At 35.5% G+C, this 24,514-nt stretch overlaps 1 protein-coding gene across 2 annotated transcripts in view; it reads right to left on the reverse strand.

The window, feature by feature from the left end:
- myo10 (myosin X) overlaps positions 1-21,307 on the reverse strand; it is a 112,641-nt gene extending 91,334 nt beyond the window's left edge. For both annotated transcript variants that reach the window (XM_087241252.1, XM_087241254.1), the window contains exon 1: positions 20,924-21,307. Coding sequence is in view for 1 of the 2 variants with exons in the window: in XM_087241254.1 (XP_087097380.1) it covers positions 20,924-20,944 (21 nt within the window). In the remaining variant the exon portion in view is untranslated. The remainder of the gene's footprint in view (positions 1-20,923) is intronic.
- Positions 21,308-24,514: the final 3,207 nt, after the last annotated feature.

Genomic DNA, 24,514 nt, shown 5'->3' on the forward strand with positions numbered 1-24,514 from the left:
TTTCTAAACTATTATTATGGTATTATTAATATCACTGAATTAGAATGGAACTTCACAGTCTTTTATAGCACATCTGTCATATTTTTAAAGCTTGAAAGCATCAGTGTTCATTTATTTATAGTAGCACATTAATCTTCTGTACTATACAACATTTCTACTTTTGGCTCATAAATGTTGTGTGCTGTCAATATTGTAAAAACAATCCAGGCTCATTCTAAAAACGTACCACTATATACATTTCTGGAGAGACAAATACATACCAGGAGCAATGTTTTTTTTTTTTGTAGTTTTTGTTTTCACGAATCCACCAGAGGCAGCTGTGTACTCTTTTTAAGATCTCAAATTTCTCTCGCGAGTGCCATTTGCACCTGCTCTTCTCGTGTAAATCCACCAGAGGCCGCTGTCGACTGACTGACCGACCGATAGGCTGACCCACCCTCCTCCTTCCCTAAATTCAACACTGAGTGTCTTCAAATGCACAGATTGACTCGCTCACCCACTTCCCTAAACCCAACCGATAGTGCTTTCAAAAGCACCGACTGACCCACTCACCCACTTCCCTAAACCCAACCGATAGTGCTTTCAAAAGCACAGATTGACCCGCTCACTCACTTCCCTAAACCCAAGCGATAGTGTTTTCAAAAGCACCGAATGAGCCAGCTTTTGTTTTTGTTAATCCTGTTTTCTGTAACTGTTCTTACAGTTCTTCAGTCTAAAAACAGCAGAAAAGCCACATGAAGATAAATAGTCGGCTAGTAAGCGCGACCAACACAACCCAATAGACCACTGTAGGATTATTGCTAAGTTACACCTTAAACTATTATTACAGCATTATTGATATCACTGAAAACTATCCAATGACTTTAGAAGGCTTGGAATTTCACACTTGAGTCTTTTATAGCACAGCTGCCATCTTTTTAAAGCTGGAAAGCATCAGTGTCCATTCAATTAATACATAACTCAACGTGCCTTGAGTGTTTCAAGGAAGCCAACGGGAGGATGAATAAATGATTGCCGTTTTTGGCTGAACTGGTTGTTTAAAAGAAATATAGATCCCACAAAGCCTTAAAAAACAAAAGAACAAATGCGTAATGAAAGCTCTAACGGTTTTCTCGTCAAGTGTTTCTCTTTATCAGCGTGAGCACTGAGGGGTTTTCCTCTTGTTGGAAGCAGCTTTGATTCACTGTGCTGTGTAATCATTAAGCTGCTCACAAGATTTAATGTGTGTGTGTGTGTGTGTGTGTGTGTGTGTGTGTGTGTGTGTGTGTGTGTGTGTGTGTGTGTGTGTTTAATAAAGGATTAACTGACACCAAGCAGATGAGTAGAGCAAAGGGGGTACATGATCAAATGTGTGTAAGGAGTTCACGTTTACAAACTTTGAGGACATTATAGTCCCAATTTTAGTTAACTAAATGCATCAAAACCTCCATTTTGCAAGTAATAATTTTTAAAGTTATAAATAACAGACTAATGAGTACATATTAGAGGAAATGTCTACATATTACAGGTGTTAATTTTGACAGCAAATTTTGATTTAGTTTTAGTCGTAGTGTTTTGACTAAAATTCCATTCTAACTTATATTTATACTCATATTTTAGTCTTCTGAATCATTTTAGTTTTAATCTAGTTCTAGTTTTTTAGTTTTGAATGGGGAAAAGTGTAATGGTCAATATGGTAAATGAAGCCTCGCTTACTTGTAGAGGAGTCAATCATTGGTCGTTAAAGACTGACGTTTCTTCGGGGGAGGGGATTGGACCAGACAGCCTGATCTTACGAGATAACGTAAGTATTTTATGTTTTTGTCAGTTTAGTGGCTAATTTGTATGAAAAAGGAAGCATGGCATTCATCCCCGCCCCTAAACTCAACCGTCATTGGGTGATGAGCAAATCGTACTAAATTTGTATGATTTGGATTGTATGAATTCATACAAATTAGCCACTAAATCAAGAAGGTTTGAATTGCCGTGAGATTGTGTGCCTTTGACCAAATGTGTGTTTTATGACAGTTTAGTGGTCAACAAACACACTGGAATCTCAGCGAATATTTGCTTCATAGCAATGTATCCACATAAAGCTTAAAATCTGTGCTTTTAAAATGAACCAAGTGCACTTGAAAGCAAAGTTTTTTTTTTTGGTTTTGTAATCTATATGAAATAAGCGTGAGGTACAGTCTGTCCTGTCAAACGCACATCAAATGACAGAAACTACACACATTAGCTTGGGCAACCAAAAAATATGCCGGTTTTGTTTGATTTGGACATATATTTAGTTTAATTGAGGTGTAATTTAATTAAAATATTGTATACATTTATTTATACAAAAATACTCTAACTTAAAATTAAATAAAACAGTATTATTAAAATATAGCCTTTTCATTGAAGACCAAAAATTAGAGATGCATTGTTTATTTATATCATGAGTAATATGTCCTCTTTGCAATGTCAATCTACCAAGCTTTACTCTTGTAGTTGGTGTTATAGTAATTGGTGCTCAGCAATTTTACTGATTAAATAAGTAGAGTAATGACATTTGACTAGCAAATGATAACGTGTTACATATAACATGTCTCTCAATCACATTCTCGTCTCATTTTTATTAGTCAACGAAAATATCAGTATATTTTTATTACAGTTGTTGTCATCATCACTTTAGTTTTCGTTCAGTTATAATGTTAGAAACTTATTCGTTATAAAAATTGACAACAAAATGAACACTGCATATCACACTTGTGTTGTTGCATTACAAAATGGAAACTAATTTAATCTAGCAGTAACTAGAAACTTTTATTTTTTTTTTTTTTAAGTAAAACATCTTTTGCACAACAAACATGTCATGCACAATTAGAAAATACTTTGTGGCATTTTTTGCATTTAAAAGATCACATTTTAAGTGACATCTGTGATAAGCCCACAAATAATGACTTTAAAAACAGAACAAAGAAAAAGGCATGTAAAAAAGTGTTTTAAAGCATTTAAGATTCTCAATAGTCTAAAACATCATGTTAATAACATTTTTGCCTAATAACTGGTTTGTAAATGGATTATAACTACTGCAAATAATTCTACAATTTCTTAAATAAGAAACTTTAAATTTAAGTTCATACAAATATTTCTAAAATGGGAAACTTCATATTTAAGTTCGTCTAAATATTTCTGAAATTTCTAAATGGCAAACTCTACAATTAAGTTAATCTAAAAATTTCTAAAAATAGAAAACTTTACATTCAAGTTCATCTAAAATTTTCTAGTTTCTGAAAATTGTAAACTTCAACTGCAAGTTCATTTAAAAAAATCTAAAAATGAGAAACTTCAAATTTAAGCTCATTTAAAAATGTAGAACATTTCTAAAAATGAAACGACTGTGAACCAAACCTTTTAAGATTCACAATAGTCGGAAACATCATGTCAATAACATAATAACTGGTTCATAAATGGATTATAACTACTGCCAAACTATAAAATACAACTACAACATAAAGCCTTCATTTCACTAAAAAGGTCATGTTTGACTGCCAAGCAAGCAAAAAAGAGAGAACCAAAAGTTAATTCTTAATATATAACGCTTCACGATTAAATCCAAAGCATCCTTTTGTTTCAGGATGAAAAAAGAATAACCCGGAGTGTTTGTTTTCCCATAGTGGCACTCCTCAGCACTAAAACAACTGTCAAACAGTACCTGGCCCTCTGATTGGCCAGTTCAGATGAAAATAAAGAGTTTTACCTTTGAATAAGCGCCGCCTACAGCGACTGCCGGGAGGAGATAACCTCAGACACACCGCTGTGCAAATACAACCATACACAAACACACACCTAAAACAAAACGGACATGAAGGCCTGCGACCATTACTGCAAACAGAATTGTATGTTCTGCATACACACTGCACCAAAAAACGTGAACTCGCTCACTGTGAAGTAGACATGCAGAAGAGCAATGGTGTGAGACTGAAATCATATCTTTTTTTTTTTGTCCTGAGGTCAGTCATGTAGAAGACATTCATACATTCACAAGCTCAGCTCTTCCCCACATTCCACACGCATGTTTCGGCTGAATCTGTTTCCGCACACACAGTGCTGTGTCTTTTTTAAAGACTGCTCCTTTTGTCCAGAACCGATTCACAGGCTGGATACGCAGCAGCCGGTGGATATTTGACACTATTGTGTAAAGTTGGTGCAGTCCACTGATTTTAGAGCTTCTCCTTCTGCATCAGAATGGTATGAAGTTCGAATGATTCAAAAAAAGTTAATTGAATCCGTCACTGGAAACCATACTGAACATGGGAATCTTCAAATTTAAGTTCATCTAAAATTTTCTTAAGTTTCTGAAAATGGGAAACTTCACATTTAAGTTCATCTAAATATTTCTAACATTTCTGAAAATAGGTAACTTCACATTTAAGTTCATCCAAAAAAAATACATTTTAGTTCCTCTAAACTTTTCTAACATTTCTAAAAACATGAATTTTAGCATTTAACTTAATCTAAATATTTCTACAGTTCTGAAAAGTGGACATTTTTTATTTAAGTTAATCTAAAAATTTCTGAAAATGGGAAACTTCAAAATTAAGTTAATCTAAAAATTTAGCAAATTTCTAAAAATGGAAAACTTCACATTTAAGTTCATCTAAACTTTTCCAACATTTCTGAAAATGAGAAACCTCAAATTTTAGTTCATCAAAAAAAAAATCTACAGTTTCTGAAAACGGGAAACTTCAAACTTTAGTTAATCTAAAAATGTCTAAAATTTCTAAAAATGAGAAACTTCACATTTGAGTTCATCTAAAAATGTCTACAATACCTAAAAATAGGAAACTTTAAATTTAAGTTAAAAATGTCTAAAAATGGGAAACTTCACATTTAAGTTAATCTAAAATATATACAATTACTAAAAACAAGAAACTTCATCTAATAATCAACCCTGAGTTTGAAACATAACTTACCCCAGTTATAGATATGTTTATATTGATAAAACATTTTTAAATTGTATTTTAGAGTATTTTGGGAGATTTACAACTTTTAACCTTTTAATATTATGTCAGCAATAATCTTGCCAAGTTCACAGCTATTGGTGCTTCTCCTTCTAACTGTCAGAAACTGAGCTGGTGTGTTTAAGTAGGTTTTATTGAGACAATTTATTTAATTACACTCACGCCCACATGAGTGAAAAGCACAACCCAGAAGACTAATGCCAATATTAAGAGCCTTCACTTGTGAATCATGCGACTCATGGGAGAGGCTTTCGCTGCGGATCTTCATGTCACGCTTATTTTGCAGACTGGTCAAGAGGGATGAAGAATAAAACGATTGTCTAATATTCATCAACACCAGTCCTGACAACAGCTAGCCCAATTATTGTTTCTGTAACAGGGATTTACTTCATTCGATTTTTATATATAGATTTCCAGAATCACTTTCTGTAAAGTATGAAGTCTGTTACATTTCATTTCTATGTGAGCAGAATATAACCCCTGTCATGCATTTTTCTTCACATGATTTACACTCACTAAAATGTCATCTAGTGTAACAGTAGTTAAAACACCAAAAAGATCTTGTCTATATATTTATAACAAGAGACATTTCATGACATTTTGAATTTGAATTTAGGAATAATGAAACCTCGTGACAATTTATCAGGTTAAAAGGTTTAAAGACTTGTTTTAATTATTATTTTTAAAGTTTACTTTATATGTCATTTTTTATGCTTTAATGAATGAAGGTCAGAATCAATATGTTGCTTATTTTTGTACACAAACATAACAATGTTATTTCATATTAAAAAGTAATAGAATTACAGTAGGCTAAGCAATGTGACAATATAAATGAATGATGTAGGCCAGTGGTTCTCAAACTGTGGTACGCGTACCACTAGTGGTACGCGGGCTTCCTCCTAGTGGTACGCGGAGGAATCGCTGAATAATGAAAGAAACAATTAACACTTTTAATCCTTTAATGCGTAATATAACATTGATGTGATCAGCATTGGCTGTTTTATGAAGCGTACGATCACAACGCTGTGCTTAGAGTGTTTATTTTAGTGCATTGTGTCATAAGCTGCTGAAAATCAGTTTCCGAATTTTAAGAATTGATTCTGAAGCGTGATTTGACTGACATGAAAAGTGGCCAATCACAGTCGACCTTGTCTAGTTGCGTGAAACGTAAGGGCGGGACAAAGGCTTTCTGTGTTGCAGAGACAGAAAAAACAACTTAAAAACAAATGTTTTGTTGGAATAATGCTTCTCGGATGTTTTCACTACAGAGATGTCTAGCAGAGTAATTAAACCGCGGACATATTTCCTGCCTTTTTGATGATCTTCATACACGTTTCGCTCTCCGACAGCCAGTCGACTCGCCTCTGACCTGTCACTCCTCTAAACACAGTCTGAATGGCGGCGCGGGAATGGAGGTATTGCGCAATAACTCATTTCTGCAAATGTGGCGAGTGCTTTATTTTAACACGAGAGCGCATTCATGTACGCAAATCGCTAAAACAGATATGCGAGCTCTTAAATAGGCTTTTTTCAAATGAACTGCAAGTGCTCTCATGATCGCCTGTGTGCTCAGATAGAATACAATCGCGATCTTTCCACTATTAAAGTAGACAATATTTATCTTTGCTCCTTAACTAAATTTAGTCAAAAGTATTCAAAGTTATCAAATATTTAGAAATAGATTGATACATGATCGATGACAATGCTAATGGTCTTCTTATTTGGCTGTATTGTGAAGTGAAACTTACTTTTAGCAAAGGTGGAACATTTTTTATTTCTTTACGACAAAATAATTATGCTGGAAATGTTTCTGGATGAGGTATTTGTGTGATTTATACATTTAGCTGTATTCTGATCTGTCCTAAAGCATTACAGGTCAAAGCAATCCATTGTTAGCCTACTTATTGTTTATTTATCACAATTTACAATAAGGCTCTTAAAGCACTGCTTTGATAAATGTAGTGTCGTCATATTTCAAACACCTCAAGTAAAATGAAGCCATTTGTTTTATTTTTTTACTGACAGTGTACTTGTATTTTTTTACGTTTCTATTTTAGATTAAGATCAAGTGTAAAATAAAATCTACATGTGATGTAAAGCTATTTAAGAAACAAATTTGCCATATTGTAAAGAAAATAGTGTAAAATATGTAAATAAAAGGCTAAATTGAAATCTTTTTACCATATACTTTAATTTAACCTTTCAAAGCTTAAAAATATATATTGTTTAAAAATGGGCAAAAAGTGTCTCTATGGCCTTAAAGATTATTTGGTAGTTTTATCAGTGCTATTGAAAAAGATTAATTGTCATGAAAGGAAAAATTGACTATACTTCCTTTGTTAGTGCAAAATATACATGTAGCTTTGGGATGTAAGCAATCAAACCATTAAATCAGGTTTACACGTAAAAAAAAAAAAAAGTGATTTCATAAAGAAAATCAGATTTTTTTTCAAAAGTAACCAACTAGTACTTTTTAAAAGAGTTATTTGTACTTTTACCTAATATTATGATTATTTACTAAATTTTTATTTTATTTTAGCAGTGTAATAGTATTTTTACTTGAGTACAAAAAAGATTTCACAAGCACTTAGTGCAGGTTTATTATACTATTAATATATGATTAATAAATATTAATATTAATGGTTTTTATTTGTATCTATTCCTATGCAATGTTTTATGGGTTGCTGAGAATACATTTCAGGTCTTCAATACATAGCATGTCAGTCTTGAAAAAAAAAGGTGCTGGAATTGATTTTCATTAGGCTGTGCCTGTATGAACCCTGTCATGTACATTTAACATTTATTTCAAGATTTGTCTGAAAGTGTATGAATATGACATATAGCCTATATTTATAAGGTCCAAGCAGCATTTCCAGCTTTTGATGAATAGGCTACTATGAATACTTTAGATTTAAGTACAGCAGTTTTCTTTTTACTTTTTAAGAACAGCGCCATTTTTTAATGAACTTTTAAAAGCACATTTTAACTAAAACTTTTTTTTTTATCTGCAGGCACAGTTAATGTTCAGACTATTTCAAATGTTTAAAGTGACTGACAATAATACATATTCTTACTAATAGGAAGTAATCTGCATCGTTTTAAAACTGTGCACACCTGTAGCTGCTTAATTGGGCTTACGACGCTATTTTTTAATACTGGTTAAAAAAATAGCGTCGTAAGGTGGTACTTGGAGAGACGATTTTTTTCTAAGGTGGTACTTGGTGAAAAAAGTTTGAGAACCACTGATGTAGGCTATATGAAATAAAATAATCTCATCATACAACCTTACTATTATTAATGTATTGTGCTATAAAAATATATCAATATTATATTTATTTATGACATCACTACTGCATTGGACAGGATAAAAATATTTTTATTTAACGTTATATCTAATTTATGTCATGCTTTGTAGACGTATCACTAATCCTCCACTAATCAATTCAGCATGTGTACAGTGGTACACTTCTAATAATAGTCAGGGGATGTAGAGGAGGAAACGAGAAGAAAGGTAAGGAAATGCCTGAACCCTTCAGAACCGAGCCAATAATCAGTGATGAGACTGAGGGAGTCAAACACATTACACTGACACTCAACGAGCGCGCACACACAAACGACTTTAAACACAAGCAAAACTACAATAAAGCAACTACGAGGCTGAATCCAGCTTCTTATTCGCAGCTTCTTATTGACGCTATGCGGTCCACCTTAAAAACCGCGACGCTTCCGTTTTTCAGCTTCTTATTCGCGCTCATCTTAGGGACCGTGTTTATTTATGTTTCTTTTTGAAAAATGAAAAATGCTAAATGAAACTGATATAAGATAGAAAACGGGCTGCAAGCATGAAATCTAATTGCATCATTGATTAATTATTGACAGTGCCATCGTTTTAGTACAATATATTTCTGTTTTTTTCCAGAAATAGTCCTTTATGAAGACTTCACATGACCCACCTATGAATAGACAGTGCCTGCCTCAGCAAGGATTTCAGATACAAAATAATTGTTTTATTAATTCAAGTTGTAAAAGTTAATGCATATGTTTTATCTGCAAATACTACAATTTGTATTAGATTTCAGTAGCTTTTTCTGACACCCACGCCTGTAAATACAATTCAAGTTTTGTTAAACCTATTGTTTCAAAGAACAGACAATGCACTTCTTATACACCTTTTTATACACCTTATACAAATAAATGTGAATTGAACTGAATGAGCCATTGCATAATTGAATACTGTACCATGTTCTCTCTAATATTACATAACAGGTTAATAGTATACGTCTATACGCGTCTGCATATGTATAAATATATATAATTCTATCCCATTGAGAAGACAAACCTAAAAACGGTCAAAATACAGTGATTTCAATAAATGCCCAGTTGGAGGTGCTATATGCCAAGTTTTTTGCATAATTATTTAATGTTTTATTTTTAACTTTTATGTATTTGTGTGCCTACTACATACTATGTATGTGTGTACTATAAACTGTGTGTGTGTGTGTGTGTGTTCACATTAAAAATGTTTAACACTAAAGATAATAATAATAATATGTTTGTGTTATAAATTTACACAAAATAAAGATGCTAATACATAATCATTTAATAATAATGATTTATTATTATTATCAATAATAATAATTATTTTTTTTTATTATTAGTAGTAGTAATAGTAGTAGTGAAATAAAAATATTTTACAATGCACTTATACATATTGTACTGAAATAAATGCCAATTAATCTATATACCTTATAAAAATGTATTAATATGTACCTATTTATAAATATGTGTGTAAAATATCTCTCTCTCTCTCTCTCTCTCTCTCTCTCTATATATATATATATACATATATATATATCTATATACATATATATATATATATATATATATATATATATATATATATATATATATATATATATATATATATATATATATATATATATTCATCCACAGTACACAATACATTTTCCTGTGTCTGTGTTTATTTAAGTGTATGTATATGTATTCATTCATTTTCTTTTCGGCTTATTCCCTTTATTAAACTTTGGTCACCCCAGCGGAATGACCGCCAACTTCTCCAGGACATGGTTTACGCAGCGGATGCCCTTCCAGCTGCAACCCATCTCTGGGAAACATCCACAGTCGTACACTATGGACAATTTAGCCTTCCCAATTTAACTGTACTGCATGTCCTTGGACTGTGGGGGAAACCGAGCACCCAGAGGAAACCCATGTGAAAGCGGGGAGAACATGCAAAAACAGAAAGGTCAACTGACCAAGTCAAGGCTCGAACCAGCAACCTTCTTGCTGTGAGGCGACAGTGCTACCCACTGCGCCACCATGTTGGCCCTGTGTGTATGAATATATATATATATATATATATATATATATATATATATATATATATATATATATATATATATATATATATATATATATATATATATATATATATATATATATATATATATATATATATAGACAAATTAACTATAGACCTATACAAATTTACATGAATTTAACAGTACTAATACTACTAATATTAATAAAAATAATAAAAATAAAAATTATTTATAATATTATTATTAATTCTATTATTATTATTATGCTTATTGTTGGTATTTTATTTAAAAAAATTACAAGAAGCTTATACATATTGTACTTGTCTATCATAACACCAGAAATAAGATTATACACAAATTAAACACTAGCATTTTCAGGCTAGGTATCACTAGTTAATTTTAACACAGCAGAACAGTTTTGTTCCAATGCACTCTTGGCACAATTGGTGGCGCTGTATCTCAGCTGTCTTTGAGGGTGCGTTGAAAATCTTACTTGGGTCTTGTAGACAATCTTCCCATATATCAGCAAACCCAGATTCATATCAATTTACTCTACTAATTTTAGGTTATTGACCTCTGAAAGTTGCCATAAATCGCAATACAGCAAGGCAAAAACAGGTATGTACCATTGCACTCTGCACAATTGGTGATGCTATATCTCAGCAGTTTCTGAGGGTAGAATATCTCACTGAGGTCTTGTAGACCAGAGGTTCTCAAAGTGGGGGTCGGGACCCCCTGAGGGGTCGCGAGACAATGAAGGGGGGTCGCCTGGTGATTTTCAAAAATCAATTAATTTTTATTAAACCTTAAGACTTACTGTATTTGATCAATAACCTACTAAAGAGAAAAAAAATGTCGTTTATAGTTACTATAAACTATATAGTTACTATAGTAGCTTATAGTTAATAGTTCTATTGGATTGCGACTTCTCTAGTAATTACATTATACTAAAGGCACAGCAATACTTTCAGATGCAGCAGATTGATTTTATAACACCAGGTTAAACTTTCTAGCCCATTTACAGCACTGACATACATAAAAAAACAAAAACAAAGAATAGACTTGGGTCTATTGGTGTGTGTGCGTCATTGCATACAAGGTTTCTGTATTTATAACCACCACCTCAGAGAAAATTGGGGGTCACGAGTCACTGGCATTGTCATTTTGGGGGTCGCGGGCTGAAAAGTTTGGGAACCCCTGTTGTAGACAATGTTCCCCTCTATCAGCAAACCCAGATTCATACCACATTACTGTACCATTTTCTGGTTATTGACCCTTTAAACTTGCCATTAATCGCAATACAGCTATGTACCATTGCACTCTTGACACATTTGGTGGCGCTATATCTCAGCAGTCTTTGAGGGTGCGTTGAATATCTCACTGAGGTCTTGTAGGCAATGTTCCAATCTATCAGCAAACCCAGATTCATACCACATTACTGTACAATTTTCTGGTCATTGATCTCTAAATTTGCCATAAATCGCAATACAGCAAGGCAAAAACAGCCATGTACCATTGCACTCTTTGCACAATTGGTGGCGCTATATCTCAGCAGTCTTTGAGGGTGCGTTGAATTTCTCTCTGGGATCTTGTAGACAATGTTCCAATCTATCAGCAAACCCAGATTCATACCACATTACTGTACCAATTTTAGGTTATTGATCTCTAAACTTGCCATAAATCGCAATGCAGCAAGGCAAAAACATTGTCCTATTGCACTCTTGGCACAATTGGTGGCGCTATATCATAGCAGTCTTTGAGGGTGCGTTGAATATCTCACTGGGATTTTGTAGACAATGTTCCAATCTATCAGCAAACCCAGATTCATACCACATTACTGTACCAATTTTAGGTTATTGACCTCTAAACTTGCAAAAAATCGCTTACAGCTAAGTACCATTGCACTCTTGACACAATTGGTGGCGCTATATCTCAACAGTCTTTGAGGATGCGTTGAATATCTCACTGAGGTCTTGTAGACAATGTTCCAATCTATCAGCAAACCCAGATTCATACCACATTACTGTACCAATTTTAGGTTATTGACTTCTGAACTTGCAAAAAATCGCAATACAGCCAAGTACCATTGCACTCTTGACACAATTGGTGGCACTATATCTCAGCAGTCTTTGAGGGTGCGTTGAATATCTCACTGAGGTCTTGTAGACAATGTTCCAATCTATCAGCAAACCTAGATTCATACCACATTACTGTACAATTTTCTGGTTATTGATCTCTAAACTTGCCATAAATCGCAATACAACACGACAAAAACAGTTGTCCTATTGCACTCTTGGCACAATTGGTGGCACTATATCTCAGCAGTCTTTGAGGGTGCGTTGAATATCTCACTGAGGTCTTGTAGACAATGTTCCAATCTATCAGCAAACCCAGATTCATACCACATTACTGTACCAATTTTAGGTTATTGACTTCTGAACTTGCAAAAAATCGCAATACAGCTAAGTACCAGTGCACTCTTGACACATTTGGTGGCGCTATATCTCAGCAGTCTTTGAGGGTGCGTTGAATATCTCACTGAGGTCTTGTAGACAATGTTCAAATCTATCAGCAAACCCAGATTCATACCACATTACTGTACAATTTTCTGGTTATTGATCTCTAAACTTGCCATAAATCGCAATACAGCAAGGCAAAAACAGCTATGTACCATTGCACTCTTTGCACAATTGGTGGCGCTATATCTCAGCAGTCTTTGAGGATGCGTTGAATATCTCACTGGGATCTTGTAGACAATGTTCCAATCTATCAGCAAACCCAGATTCATACCACATTACTGTACCAATTTTAGGTTATTGATCTCTAAACTTGCCATAAATCGCAATGCAGCAAGGCAAAAACATTGTCCTATTGCACTCTTGGCACAATTGGTGGCACTATATCTCAGCAGTCTTTGAGGGTGCGTTGAATATCTCACTGAGGTCTTGTAGACAATGTTCCAGTCTATCAGCAAACCCAGACTCATACCACATTACTGTACCAATTTTAGGTTATTGACTTCTGAACTTGCAAAAAATCGCAATACAGCTAAGTACCAGTGCACTCTTGACACATTTGGTGGCGCTATATCTCAGCAGTCTTTGAGGGTGCGTTGAATATCTCACTGAGGTCTTGTAGACAATGTTCAAATCTATCAGCAAACCCAGATTCATACCACATTACTGTACAATTTTCTGGTTATTGATCTCTAAACTTGCCATAAATCGCAATACAGCAAGGCAAAAACAGCTATGTACCATTGCACTCTTTGCACAATTGGTGGCGCTATATCTCAGCAGTCTTTGAGGATGCGTTGAATATCTCACTGGGATCTTGTAGACAATGTTCCAATCTATCAGCAAACCCAGATTCATACCACATTACTGTACCAATTTTAGGTTATTGATCTCTAAACTTGCCATAAATCGCAATGCAGCAAGGCAAAAACATTGTCCTATTGCACTCTTGGCACAATTGGTGGCACTATATCTCAGCAGTCTTTGAGGGTGCGTTGAATATCTCACTGAGGTCTTGTAGACAATGTTCCAGTCTATCAGCAAACCCAGACTCATACCACATTACTGTACCATTTTTAGGTTATTGACTTCTGAACTTGCAAAAAATCGCAATACAGTTAAGTACCAGTGCACTCTTGACACATTTGGTGGCGCTATATCATAGCAGTCTTTGAGGGTGCGTTGAATATCTCACTGAGGTCTTGTAGACAATGTTCAAATCTATCAGCAAACCCAGATTCATACCACATTACTGTACAATTTTCTGGTTATTGATCTCTAAACTTGCCATAAATCGCAATACAGCAAGGCAAAAACAGCTATGTACCATTGCACTCTTTGCACAATTGGTGGCGCTATATCTCAGCAGTCTTTGAGGATGCGTTGAATATCTCACTGGGATCTTGTAGACAATGTTCCAATCTATCAGCAAACCCAGATTCATACCACATTACTGTACCAATTTTAGGTTATTGATCTCTAAACTTGCCATAAATCGCAATGCAGCAAGGCAAAAACATTGTCCTATTGCACTCTTGGCACAATTGGTGGTGCTATACCTCAGCAGTCTTTGAGGGTGTGTTAAATATCTCACTGAGGTCTTGTAGACAATGTTCCAGTCTATCAGCAAACCCAGACTCATACCAAATTACTGCACCATTTTCCGGTCATTGACCTCTGAACTTGCCATAAATCGCAATACAGCAATGCACAAACAGCTGTACCATTGCACTCAACCAAAGCTCATTCAAAAAATCTCGCGGACGTTTATGGAGAACGCGATTTATCTAGCCGGAGGTACGTATGACTGCATTTCATTTTTTTAAGCATACGCTACGGGGCGGTGTGACGCCGTTCGTCTTCATGGTCGCCGGCAGCTCGTCATGTACGTCTGCAAAGTTGAGACGCAGACAGGAGCTGACCTCAACAACGGCGACAACCCGACAATCTGGTTCTAGTCCGGAGAACAGCGGTTTCAGATATCAGGTAAGAAAATAACAGAATCCAAAAATAAAGTGAACGAGTTCATAACAGGGTGAGAATGTGGTGAAAAGGTAGACAAAAATCTGCTAAGAAAAGGTAGACAAAATCAGACAAGGGCTTTTCTTTTTCTGGACAGCTTTTGTAAAACATTGCTCGGGTTTAGGGAAGCAAACGGGCGGACGGGCGGGTCAATCGGTAAAAGCAGTTGGGTTTAGGAAAGGAGGAGGAGGGTGGGTCAGCCGATTGGCCAGTCACCCAGTCAATAATTCAGTCAGTCAGTCAGTCAGACAGATGGTCACTCGACAGTGGCCTCCGGTGGCTTTACGCGAGAACAAAAACTGTGCAAATATGTGCCTCCCAGAACGTATTACGTGGTCTCCAGAAACTTCCACGGGACTACGTTTTTAGAATGAGTCTGGGTTAAGTACAATAGTACATAGCTGTTTTTGCATATATATTCAACGCACCCTCAAAGACTGCTGAGATATAGCGCCACCAATTGTGCAAAGAATGCAATGGTACATAGCTGTTTTTGCCTTGCTGTATTGCGATTTTTGGCAAGTTTAGAGGTCAAGAACCTAAAATTGGTGAAGTAATGTGGTATGAATCTAGGTTTGCTGATAGATTGGAACATTGCCTATAAGACCCCAGTGAGATATTCAACGCACCCTCAAAGACTGCTATGATATAGCGCCACCAATTGTGCCAAGAGTGCAATAGGACAACTGTTTTTGCAGTGTTGTATTGCGATTTTTGGCAAGTTTAGAGATCAATAACCAGAAAATTGTACAGTAATGTGGTATGAATCTGGGTTTAATGATAGATTGGAACATTGTCTACAAGACCTCAGTGAGATTTTCAACGCACCCTCAAAGACTGCTGAGATATAGCGCCACCAATTGTGCAAAGAGTGCAATGGTACATAGCTGTTTTTGCCTTGCTGTATTGCAATTTATGGCAAGTTTAGAGGTCAAGAACCTAAAATTGGTACAGTAATATGGCATGAATCTGGGTTTACTGATATATTGGAACATTGTCTACAAGATCCCAGTGAGATATTCAACGCACCCTCAAAGACTGCTGAGATATAGCGCCACCAATTGTGCAAAGAGTGCAATGGTACATAGCTGTTTTTGCCTTGCTGTATTGCGATTTTTGGCAAGTTTAGAGGTCAAGAACCTAAAATTGGTGAAGTAATGTGGTATGAATCTAGGTTTGCTGATAGATTGGAACATTGCCTATAAGACCCCAGTGAGATATTCAACGCACCCTCAAAGACTGCTATGATATAGCGCCACCAATTGTGCCAAGAGTGCAATAGGACAACTGTTTTTGCAGTGTTGTATTGCGATTTTTGGCAAGTTTAGAGATCAATAACCAGAAAATTGTACAGTAATGTGGTATGAATCTGGGTTTAATGATAGATTGGAACATTGTCTACAAGACCTCAGTGAGATTTTCAACGCACCCTCAAAGACTGCTGAGATATAGCGCCACCAATTGTGCAAAGAGTGCAATGGTACATAGCTGTTTTTGCCTTGCTGTATTGCAATTTATGGCAAGTTTAGAGGTCAAGAACCTAAAATTGGTACAGTAATATGGCATGAATCTGGGTTTACTGATAGATTGGAACATTGTCTACAAGATCCCAGTGAGATATTCAACGCACCCTCAAAGACTGCTGAGATATAGCGCCACCAATTGTGCAAAGAGTGCAATGGTACATAGCTGTTTTTGCCTTGCTGTATTGCGATTTTTGGCAAGTTTAGAGGTCAAGAACCTAAAATTGGTACAGTAATATGGCATGAATCTGGGTTTACTGATAGATTGGAACATTGTGTACAAGATCCCAGTGAGATATTCAACGCACCCTCAAAGACTGCTGAGAAATAGTGCCACCAATTGTGCCAAGAGTGCAAAGGTACTTAGCTGTATTACAATTTTTGGCAAGTTCAGAGGTCAATAACCTAAAATTGGTACAGTAATATGGCATGAATCTGGGTTTGCTGATAGATTGGAACATTGTCTACAAGACCTCAGTGAGATATTCAACGCACCCTCAAAGACTGCTGAGATATGGCGCCACCAATTGTGTCAAGAGTGCAATGGTACTTCGCTGTAAGCGATTTTTTGCAAGTTCAGAGGTCAATAACCTAAAATTGGTACAGTAATGTGGTATGAATCTGGGTTTTCTGATAGAATGGAACATTGTCTACAAGATCCCAGTGAGATATTCAACGCACCCTCAAAGACTGCTGAGATATAGCGCCACCAATTGTGCAAAGAGTGCAATGGTACATAGCTGTTTTTGCCTTGCTGTATTGCGATTTTTGGCAAGTTTAGAGGTCAAGAACCTAAAATTGGTACAGTAATATGGCATGAATCTGGGTTTACTGATAGATTGGAACATTGTGTACAAGATCCCAGTGAGATATTCAACGCACCCTCAAAGACTGCTGAGAAATAGTGCCACCAATTGTGCCAAGAGTGCAAAGGTACTTAGCTGTATTACAATTTTTGGCAAGTTCAGAGGTCAATAACCTAAAATTGGTACAGTAATATGGCATGAATCTGGGTTTGCTGATAGATTGGAACATTGTCTACAAGACCTCAGTGAGATATTCAACGCACCCTCAAAGACTGCTGAGATATGGCGCCACCAATTGTGTCAAGAGTGCAATGGTACTTCGCTGTAAGCGATTTTTTGCAAGTTCAGAGGTCAATAACCTAAAATTGGTACAGTAATGTGGTATGAATCTGGGTTTTCTGATAGATTGGAACATTGTCTACAAGATCCCAGTGAGATATTCAACGCACCCTCAAAGACTGCTGAGATATAGCGCCACCAATTGTGCCAAGAGTGCAATGGTACTTAGCTGTATTGCGATTTTTGGCAAGTTCAGAGGTCAATAGCCTAAAATTGGTAAAGTAATATGCTATAAATTTGGGTTTGCTGATAGATTGGAACATTGTCTACAAGATCCCAGTGAGATATTCTACGCACCCTCAGAAACTGCTGAGATATAGCGCCACCAATTGTGCAGAATGCAATGGTACATACCTGTTTTTGCCTTGCTGTATTGCGATTTATGGCAAGTTCAGAGGTCAATAACCTAAAATTGGTACAGTAATGTGGTATGAATCTAGGTTTGCTGATAGATTGGAACATTGTCTATAAGACCGTAGTGAGATATTCAACGCACCCTCAAAGACTGCTATGATATAGCGCCACCAATTGTGCCAAGAGTGCAATAGGACAACTGTTTTTGCCGTGTTGTATTGCGATTTTTGGCAAGTTTAGAGATCAATAACCAGAAAATTGTACAGTAATGTGGTATGAATCTGGGTTTGCTGATAGATTCAAACATTGTCTACAAGACCTCAGTGAGATATTCAACGCACCCTCAAAGACTGCTGAGATATAGCGCCACCAATTGTGCAAAGAGTGCAATGGTACATAACTGTTTTTGCCTTGCTGTATTGCGATTTATGGCAAGTTTAGAGATCAATAACCAGAAAAATGTACAGTAATGTGGTATGAATCTGGGTTTGCTGATAGATTGGAACATTGTCTACAAGACCTCAGTGAGATATTCAACGCACCCTCAAAGACTGCTGAGATATAGCGCCACCAGTTGTGTCAAGAGTGCAATGGTACTTAGCTGTGTTGCGATTTTTTGCAAGTTCAGAAGTCAATAACCTAAAATTGGTACAGTAATGTGGTATGAATGTGGGTTTGCTGATAGATTGGAACATTGTCTACAAGATCCCAGTGAGATATTCAACGCACCCTCAGAGACTGCTGAGATATAGCGCCACCAATTGTGCAAAGAGTGCAAAGGTACTTAGCTGTATTGCTATTTTTGGCAAGTTCAGAGGTCCATGACCTCAAATTGGTAGAGTAAATTGGTATGAATCTGGGTTTGCTGAAGGATTGGAACATTGTCTACAAGACCCCAGTGAGATATTCAACGCACCCTCTAAGACTGCTGAGATATAGCGCCACCAATTGTGCCAAGAGTGCATTGGAACAAAACTGTTCTGCTGTGTCAAAACTAGGTACCTAGCCTGAAAATGCTGGTGTTTAATTTGCGTCATATCTTACTGTGATAGACAAGTACAATATGTATATGCGTCTTGTAAAATATCTATTTTTTAAAATAAATACCAAAAATAAGAATAATAATAATAATAATTAATTATTATTATTATTTATATTATTATTATTAGTAGTAGTAGTAGTACTGTTAAATTCATGTCAATTTGTATAGGTTTATAGTTAATTTCTCTCTCTCTCTCTCTCCCTCTCTCTCTATATGTATGTATGTATGTATGTATGTATGTGTATATATATATATATATATATATATATATATATATATATATATATATATATATATATATATATATATATATATATATATATATATATATATATATATATATATATATATATATATATATATATATATATATACGGTGGCGCAGTGGGTAGCACTGTCGCCTCACAGCAAGAAGGTTGCTGGTTCGAACCTCGGCTTGGTCAGGTGGCCTTTCTATGTGGAGTTTGCATGTTCTCCCCTACGTTCGCGTGGGTTTCCTCTGGGTGCACTGCTTTCCCCCACAGTCGAAAGACATGCAGTACAGCTAAATTGGGAAGGCTAAATTGTCCATAGTGTATGACTGTGGATGTTTCACAGAGATGGGTTGCAGCTGGAAGGGCATCTGCTGCGTAAACCATGTCCTGGAGAAGTTTAATAAAGGGAATGAGCCGAAAAAAAAATGAATGAATACATATAAACACAGACACAAGAAAATGTATTGTATTGTGAGAGAGAGAGATTTTACACACATATTTATAAACTTTTATAAGGTATATAGATTAATTGGCATTTATATGTAATCAGTAAAATATGTATAAGTGTATTGTAAAATATTTGTATTTCACTATACAAATTAGTAACTACTACTACTAATAATAATAATTATTATTATTATTAAATCATTATTATTAAATGATTATGTATTAGCATCTTTATTTTGTGTAAATTTCTAACACAAACATATTATTATTATTATCTTTAGTGTTAAACATTTTTAATGTGAACACACACACACACACACACACATATAGTTTATTGTACACACATATATAGTATGTCACACAAATACATAAAAGTTAAAAATAAAACATTAAATGAATATGCAAAAAAACTTGGCATATAGCACCTCCAACTGGGCATTTATTGAAATGACTGTATTTTGACCGTTTTTAGGTCTGTCTTCTCAATGGGATAGAATTATACATATTTATACATATGCAGACGCGTGTATAGACGTATACTATTAACCTGTTGTGTAATATTAGAGAGAACATGGTACAGTATTCAATTATGCAATAGCTCATTCAGTTCAATTCACATTTATTTGTATAAGGTGTATAAAAAGGTGTATAAGAAGTGCATTGTCTGTTCTTTGAAACAATAGGTTTAACAAAACTTGAATTGTGTTTACAGGCGTGGGTGTCAGAAAAAGCTACTGAAATCTAATACAAATTGTAGTATTTGCAGATAAAACATATGCATTAACTTTTACAACTTGAATTAATAAAACAATTATTTTGTATCTGAAATCCTTGCTGAGGCAGGCACTGTCTATTCATAGGTGGGTCATGTGAAGTCTTCATAAAGGACTATTTCTGGAAAAAAAAGAAATATATTGTACACAAACGATGGCACTGTCAATAATTAATCAATGATGCAATTAGATTTCATGCTTGCAGCCCGTTTTCTATCTTATATCAGTTTCATTTAGCATTTTTCATTTTTCAAAAAGAAACATAAATAAACACGGTCCCTAAGATGAGCGCGAATAAGAAGCTGAAAAACGGAAGCGTCGCGGTTTTTAAGGTGGACCGCATAGCGTCAATAAGAAGCTGCGAATAAGAAGCTGGATTCAGCCTCGTATAAAGCAACTTGTGTAGGCCTATACAAGCAAATAAACATAAATGCATACATCATGTAACTTTTGTTGTCCGAAACAAACAGAACATCATCGTTATTGCTTAACAATACTGTATGTTTTATATTCAACTTACCTCGGTGAAAAAGTTATCCATTGTCCTTATAATGACGAGTCTCCACGGTCTTCATAGGAGTCCACGAGCCGAACCATAAGTGTCACAGAGCCGAGGGAAAGTGTCATGCAGTCCTGCACTGTATCACTGCATCTCCACACCACTGTTTGCTTCTCTTTTTCTCGCACAGAAACACACGTCTTTGTTTCAGACTATACAGATGTTAGAAACTATCACGCGTCCCGCAGCCAGTCGCGAAAGCAGGGAAAAGTTGGCTCTTTCACGAGCGCAGTGGCACCGGGGCTCGCGCGGCTCTCCGTGACGGGCTATAAAGTCACTTTGTAAGCCGGTGTGACACGCGCCTCGGAGGGCAGCGAGGGCTTCGTCTCCTGCCAAGTTTGTAGTGACTCCAGTTCGAAGCGCTGAGTCGACTCGTCTCGGCTCGCGCTCTGTTGGCTCCGCCCCCCGGCGCGGTTTGAATGGCAAAACTCCAGAAGATCCGATTCCGTAGCCTGTCTGTATTTTTGGTTTGTCTTTCTTTGTCTATATATTTGTCTGTCTGTCTGTCTGTCTGTCTATGTATATATATATATATATATATATATATATATATATATATATATATATATATATATATATATATATATGTGTATATATATATATATATATATATATATATATATATATATATATATATATATATATATATATATATATATATATATATATGCATCTATCTATCTATCTATCTATCTATCTATCTATCTATCTATCTATCTATCTATCTATCTATCTATCTATGCTTCCGTATTTTTGTTCATATATTTGTCTTTCTCTGTCTGTCTGTCTATCTATGTATCTATCTATATATGCATCTATCTATCTATCTATCTATCTATCTATCTATCTATCTATCTATCTATCTATCTATCTATCTATCTATCTATCTATCTATCTATCTATCTATCTGCTTCCGTATTTTTGTTCATATATTTGTCTTTCTCTGTCTACAGGCAATATTTGTCTATCTATTAGATGTTCTGTTTATATCTTTGTTTATATATTTATCTCTGTTTATCTATCTATCTATCTATCTATCTATCTATCTATCTATCTATCTATCTATCTATCTATCTATCTATCTATCTATCTATCTATCTATCTATCTATCTATCTATCTATCTATCTATCTATCTATCTGTCTGTCTGACTGTCTGTCTGTCTGTCTATCTACCTATATATCTAACTATCTATAAGAAGTTAGACTCTAACTTCACCACTTGAGGAAGAGAAAGAAACTTTTCATTTTTGAGTGAACTATCCTTTTACAGCTTTTCCTCAGTCGCTTTGGTCCATTTCTCGGGTTCATAATTGAAAAGTGCATTTTTACAAAACAATACTACAAAAATAGCAAAACACCATAGATTATCTGTGAAAGCTAGTCTCTTGCTCAGATTCCTTAATTCATCTGAATCTAAAATTTATAGAAAAATGCATTATGACAAAATATTATGACAAATTATTCAGTCATTTTACATGAAAAGACTTATGTCATGAACAAAATATTAAATGCAGTGGGGGGTGAGACTATTCAGACAGAGACCAAAATAACACATTTTGATCAACATTCATTCAATTTCTTGTCAGCTTAGTCCCTTTATTAATCCGGGGTCGCCACAGCAGAATGAACCGCCAACTTATCCAGCAAGTTTTTATGCAGCGGACCCCCTTCCAGCCGCAACCCATCTCTGGGAAACATCCACATACATTCACACACACACTCATACACTATGGACAATTTAGCCTACCCAATTCACCTGTACCGCATCGCATGTCTTTGGACTGTGGGGGAAACCGGAGCACCCGGAGGAAACCCACGCGAAGGCAGGGAGAACATGCAAACTCCACACAGAAACGCCATCTGAGCCGAGGTTCAAACCAGCGACTCAGCAACCTTCTTGCTGTGAGGCGACATCACTACCTACTGCGCCACTGCTCGCCTTGAGCAACATGGCATAAGCAATTGATAATGTGAAAAACAGAATTGAGAGAATTGCAAATGATCATTTGCATGGATGTAGAAAAGGATTTGCGACCTGTTCAAGTAAATGAGAATTTGCTTTTTTGATGTGCACAAGATGCACAATAATGTGAGGATTGAACATGTAGTTTTGAGGATTTCAGATCTTATCTGAGAAAAGTACCAAAATGATGAGAGGGGTCTGGATGTAAACCTGGTGCAGTTGCAACAGGCTCTACTGACCCCACCCATAACCCCACCCCTCATCACTAGCTCCATTGAGTGCATTGCATCTGACATTTCATCTTTGAGATATGAAATCGCAGCTTGTAAGTTAAGTTTCTATGCAAGACTGCCATCTAGTGGTCATTCGTGTGTTATATGAGCGTGACATACATTTGCTAGAAAGGAAAGGATTTAATGCTATCCATCCACATTTATTTAGATCGCAGAGACTTCCAGTAGATCGGGTATTTTAAGTAACTTGTCAAGTAATTATAAAATAGAACTAGGAAGCAGAAAAAGTAGCAAAGAAATCAACTAGGGCAAGTGATACTATAAATATTACCTTGGGCAAAAAACAAGCCATGCATGGCAATATTAAAAATAAGTTATAATGAAGAAATGTAATGACAAATATAGATATAGGATATAGGATATAAATAAAAGTGGACGGAAATATTATAGTATACAGAAACATTAACGCACACTCCCACAGGGTGCACGAATTGGAAGAATAGAAGAGGCTGAGATTTGACCACACGGGTTAAATAAAATGAGGGGATTCGATAAAAGCAAAAATAAATAAATCAGACTGGAAAAAAATAAAAAATAAACCTTGAGGGTTTGCTGGCAACAACAGGAGAAAGGGTAAAAGATGGACAGGGTCCTGTTTGTGGTTAACATGTAAAAGATACTTTTAAAATTAAGTAAGTAGGTTAAGGTTTATTTATAGAGCACCTTTCACAGACATTAAGTCACAAAGTGCTTTACGTAAAAAAAAAACAGTTAAAAGAAAACATATCAATGAAAGAAAACACATTAAAACATAAATATAATAGAATATCGGATTTATTTATTCATTATTTTTAAGAAGACCTGCTGCATACTTTAATACAGTAGGTGGTGATATGTATCTGAAATGTTATCGATTGCAAGCCGCCAAAACTTAAAAACCAGGAAAAAGTTTCAGCTTAGAGAAATCGAAACTAACCTTTGTTGAAGTGCAGTACACGCCTCACAATCTCTCTCTGAGTTTATTCAGTGAAATGGCAGAATCCAGTGTTTCTTTGGCTCAGGATTGATTTAGCTGTTCAGTCTTCTCAACAGTCTTCAGTCAGTCTTCGAACAAGCGGCCTTCTTGCTGTGAGGCGATGGCACTACCTACTGCTCCACCACGTCACCTGGAGTAAACCAATTCATAATAAATCATAAAATTATTATAAAAGGTTTTATAATTAAAAATATTTTATACATTAGTATTTACTGCAAAGCATCTGTTCCATTTACATAGTGAGACCCATAAACATAATTTCCATTTGTGACCCAAAGACTCGTCAGGAGTTTTTCCAATGTAAGTCTCTATGATCATA

The sequence above is a fragment of the Danio rerio genome, chromosome 2 (assembly GCF_052040795.2).
Source record: "Danio rerio strain M-AB ecotype USA chromosome 2, GRCz13ab, whole genome shotgun sequence".
NCBI classification, from domain to species: Eukaryota; Metazoa; Chordata; class Actinopteri; order Cypriniformes; family Danionidae; genus Danio; species Danio rerio.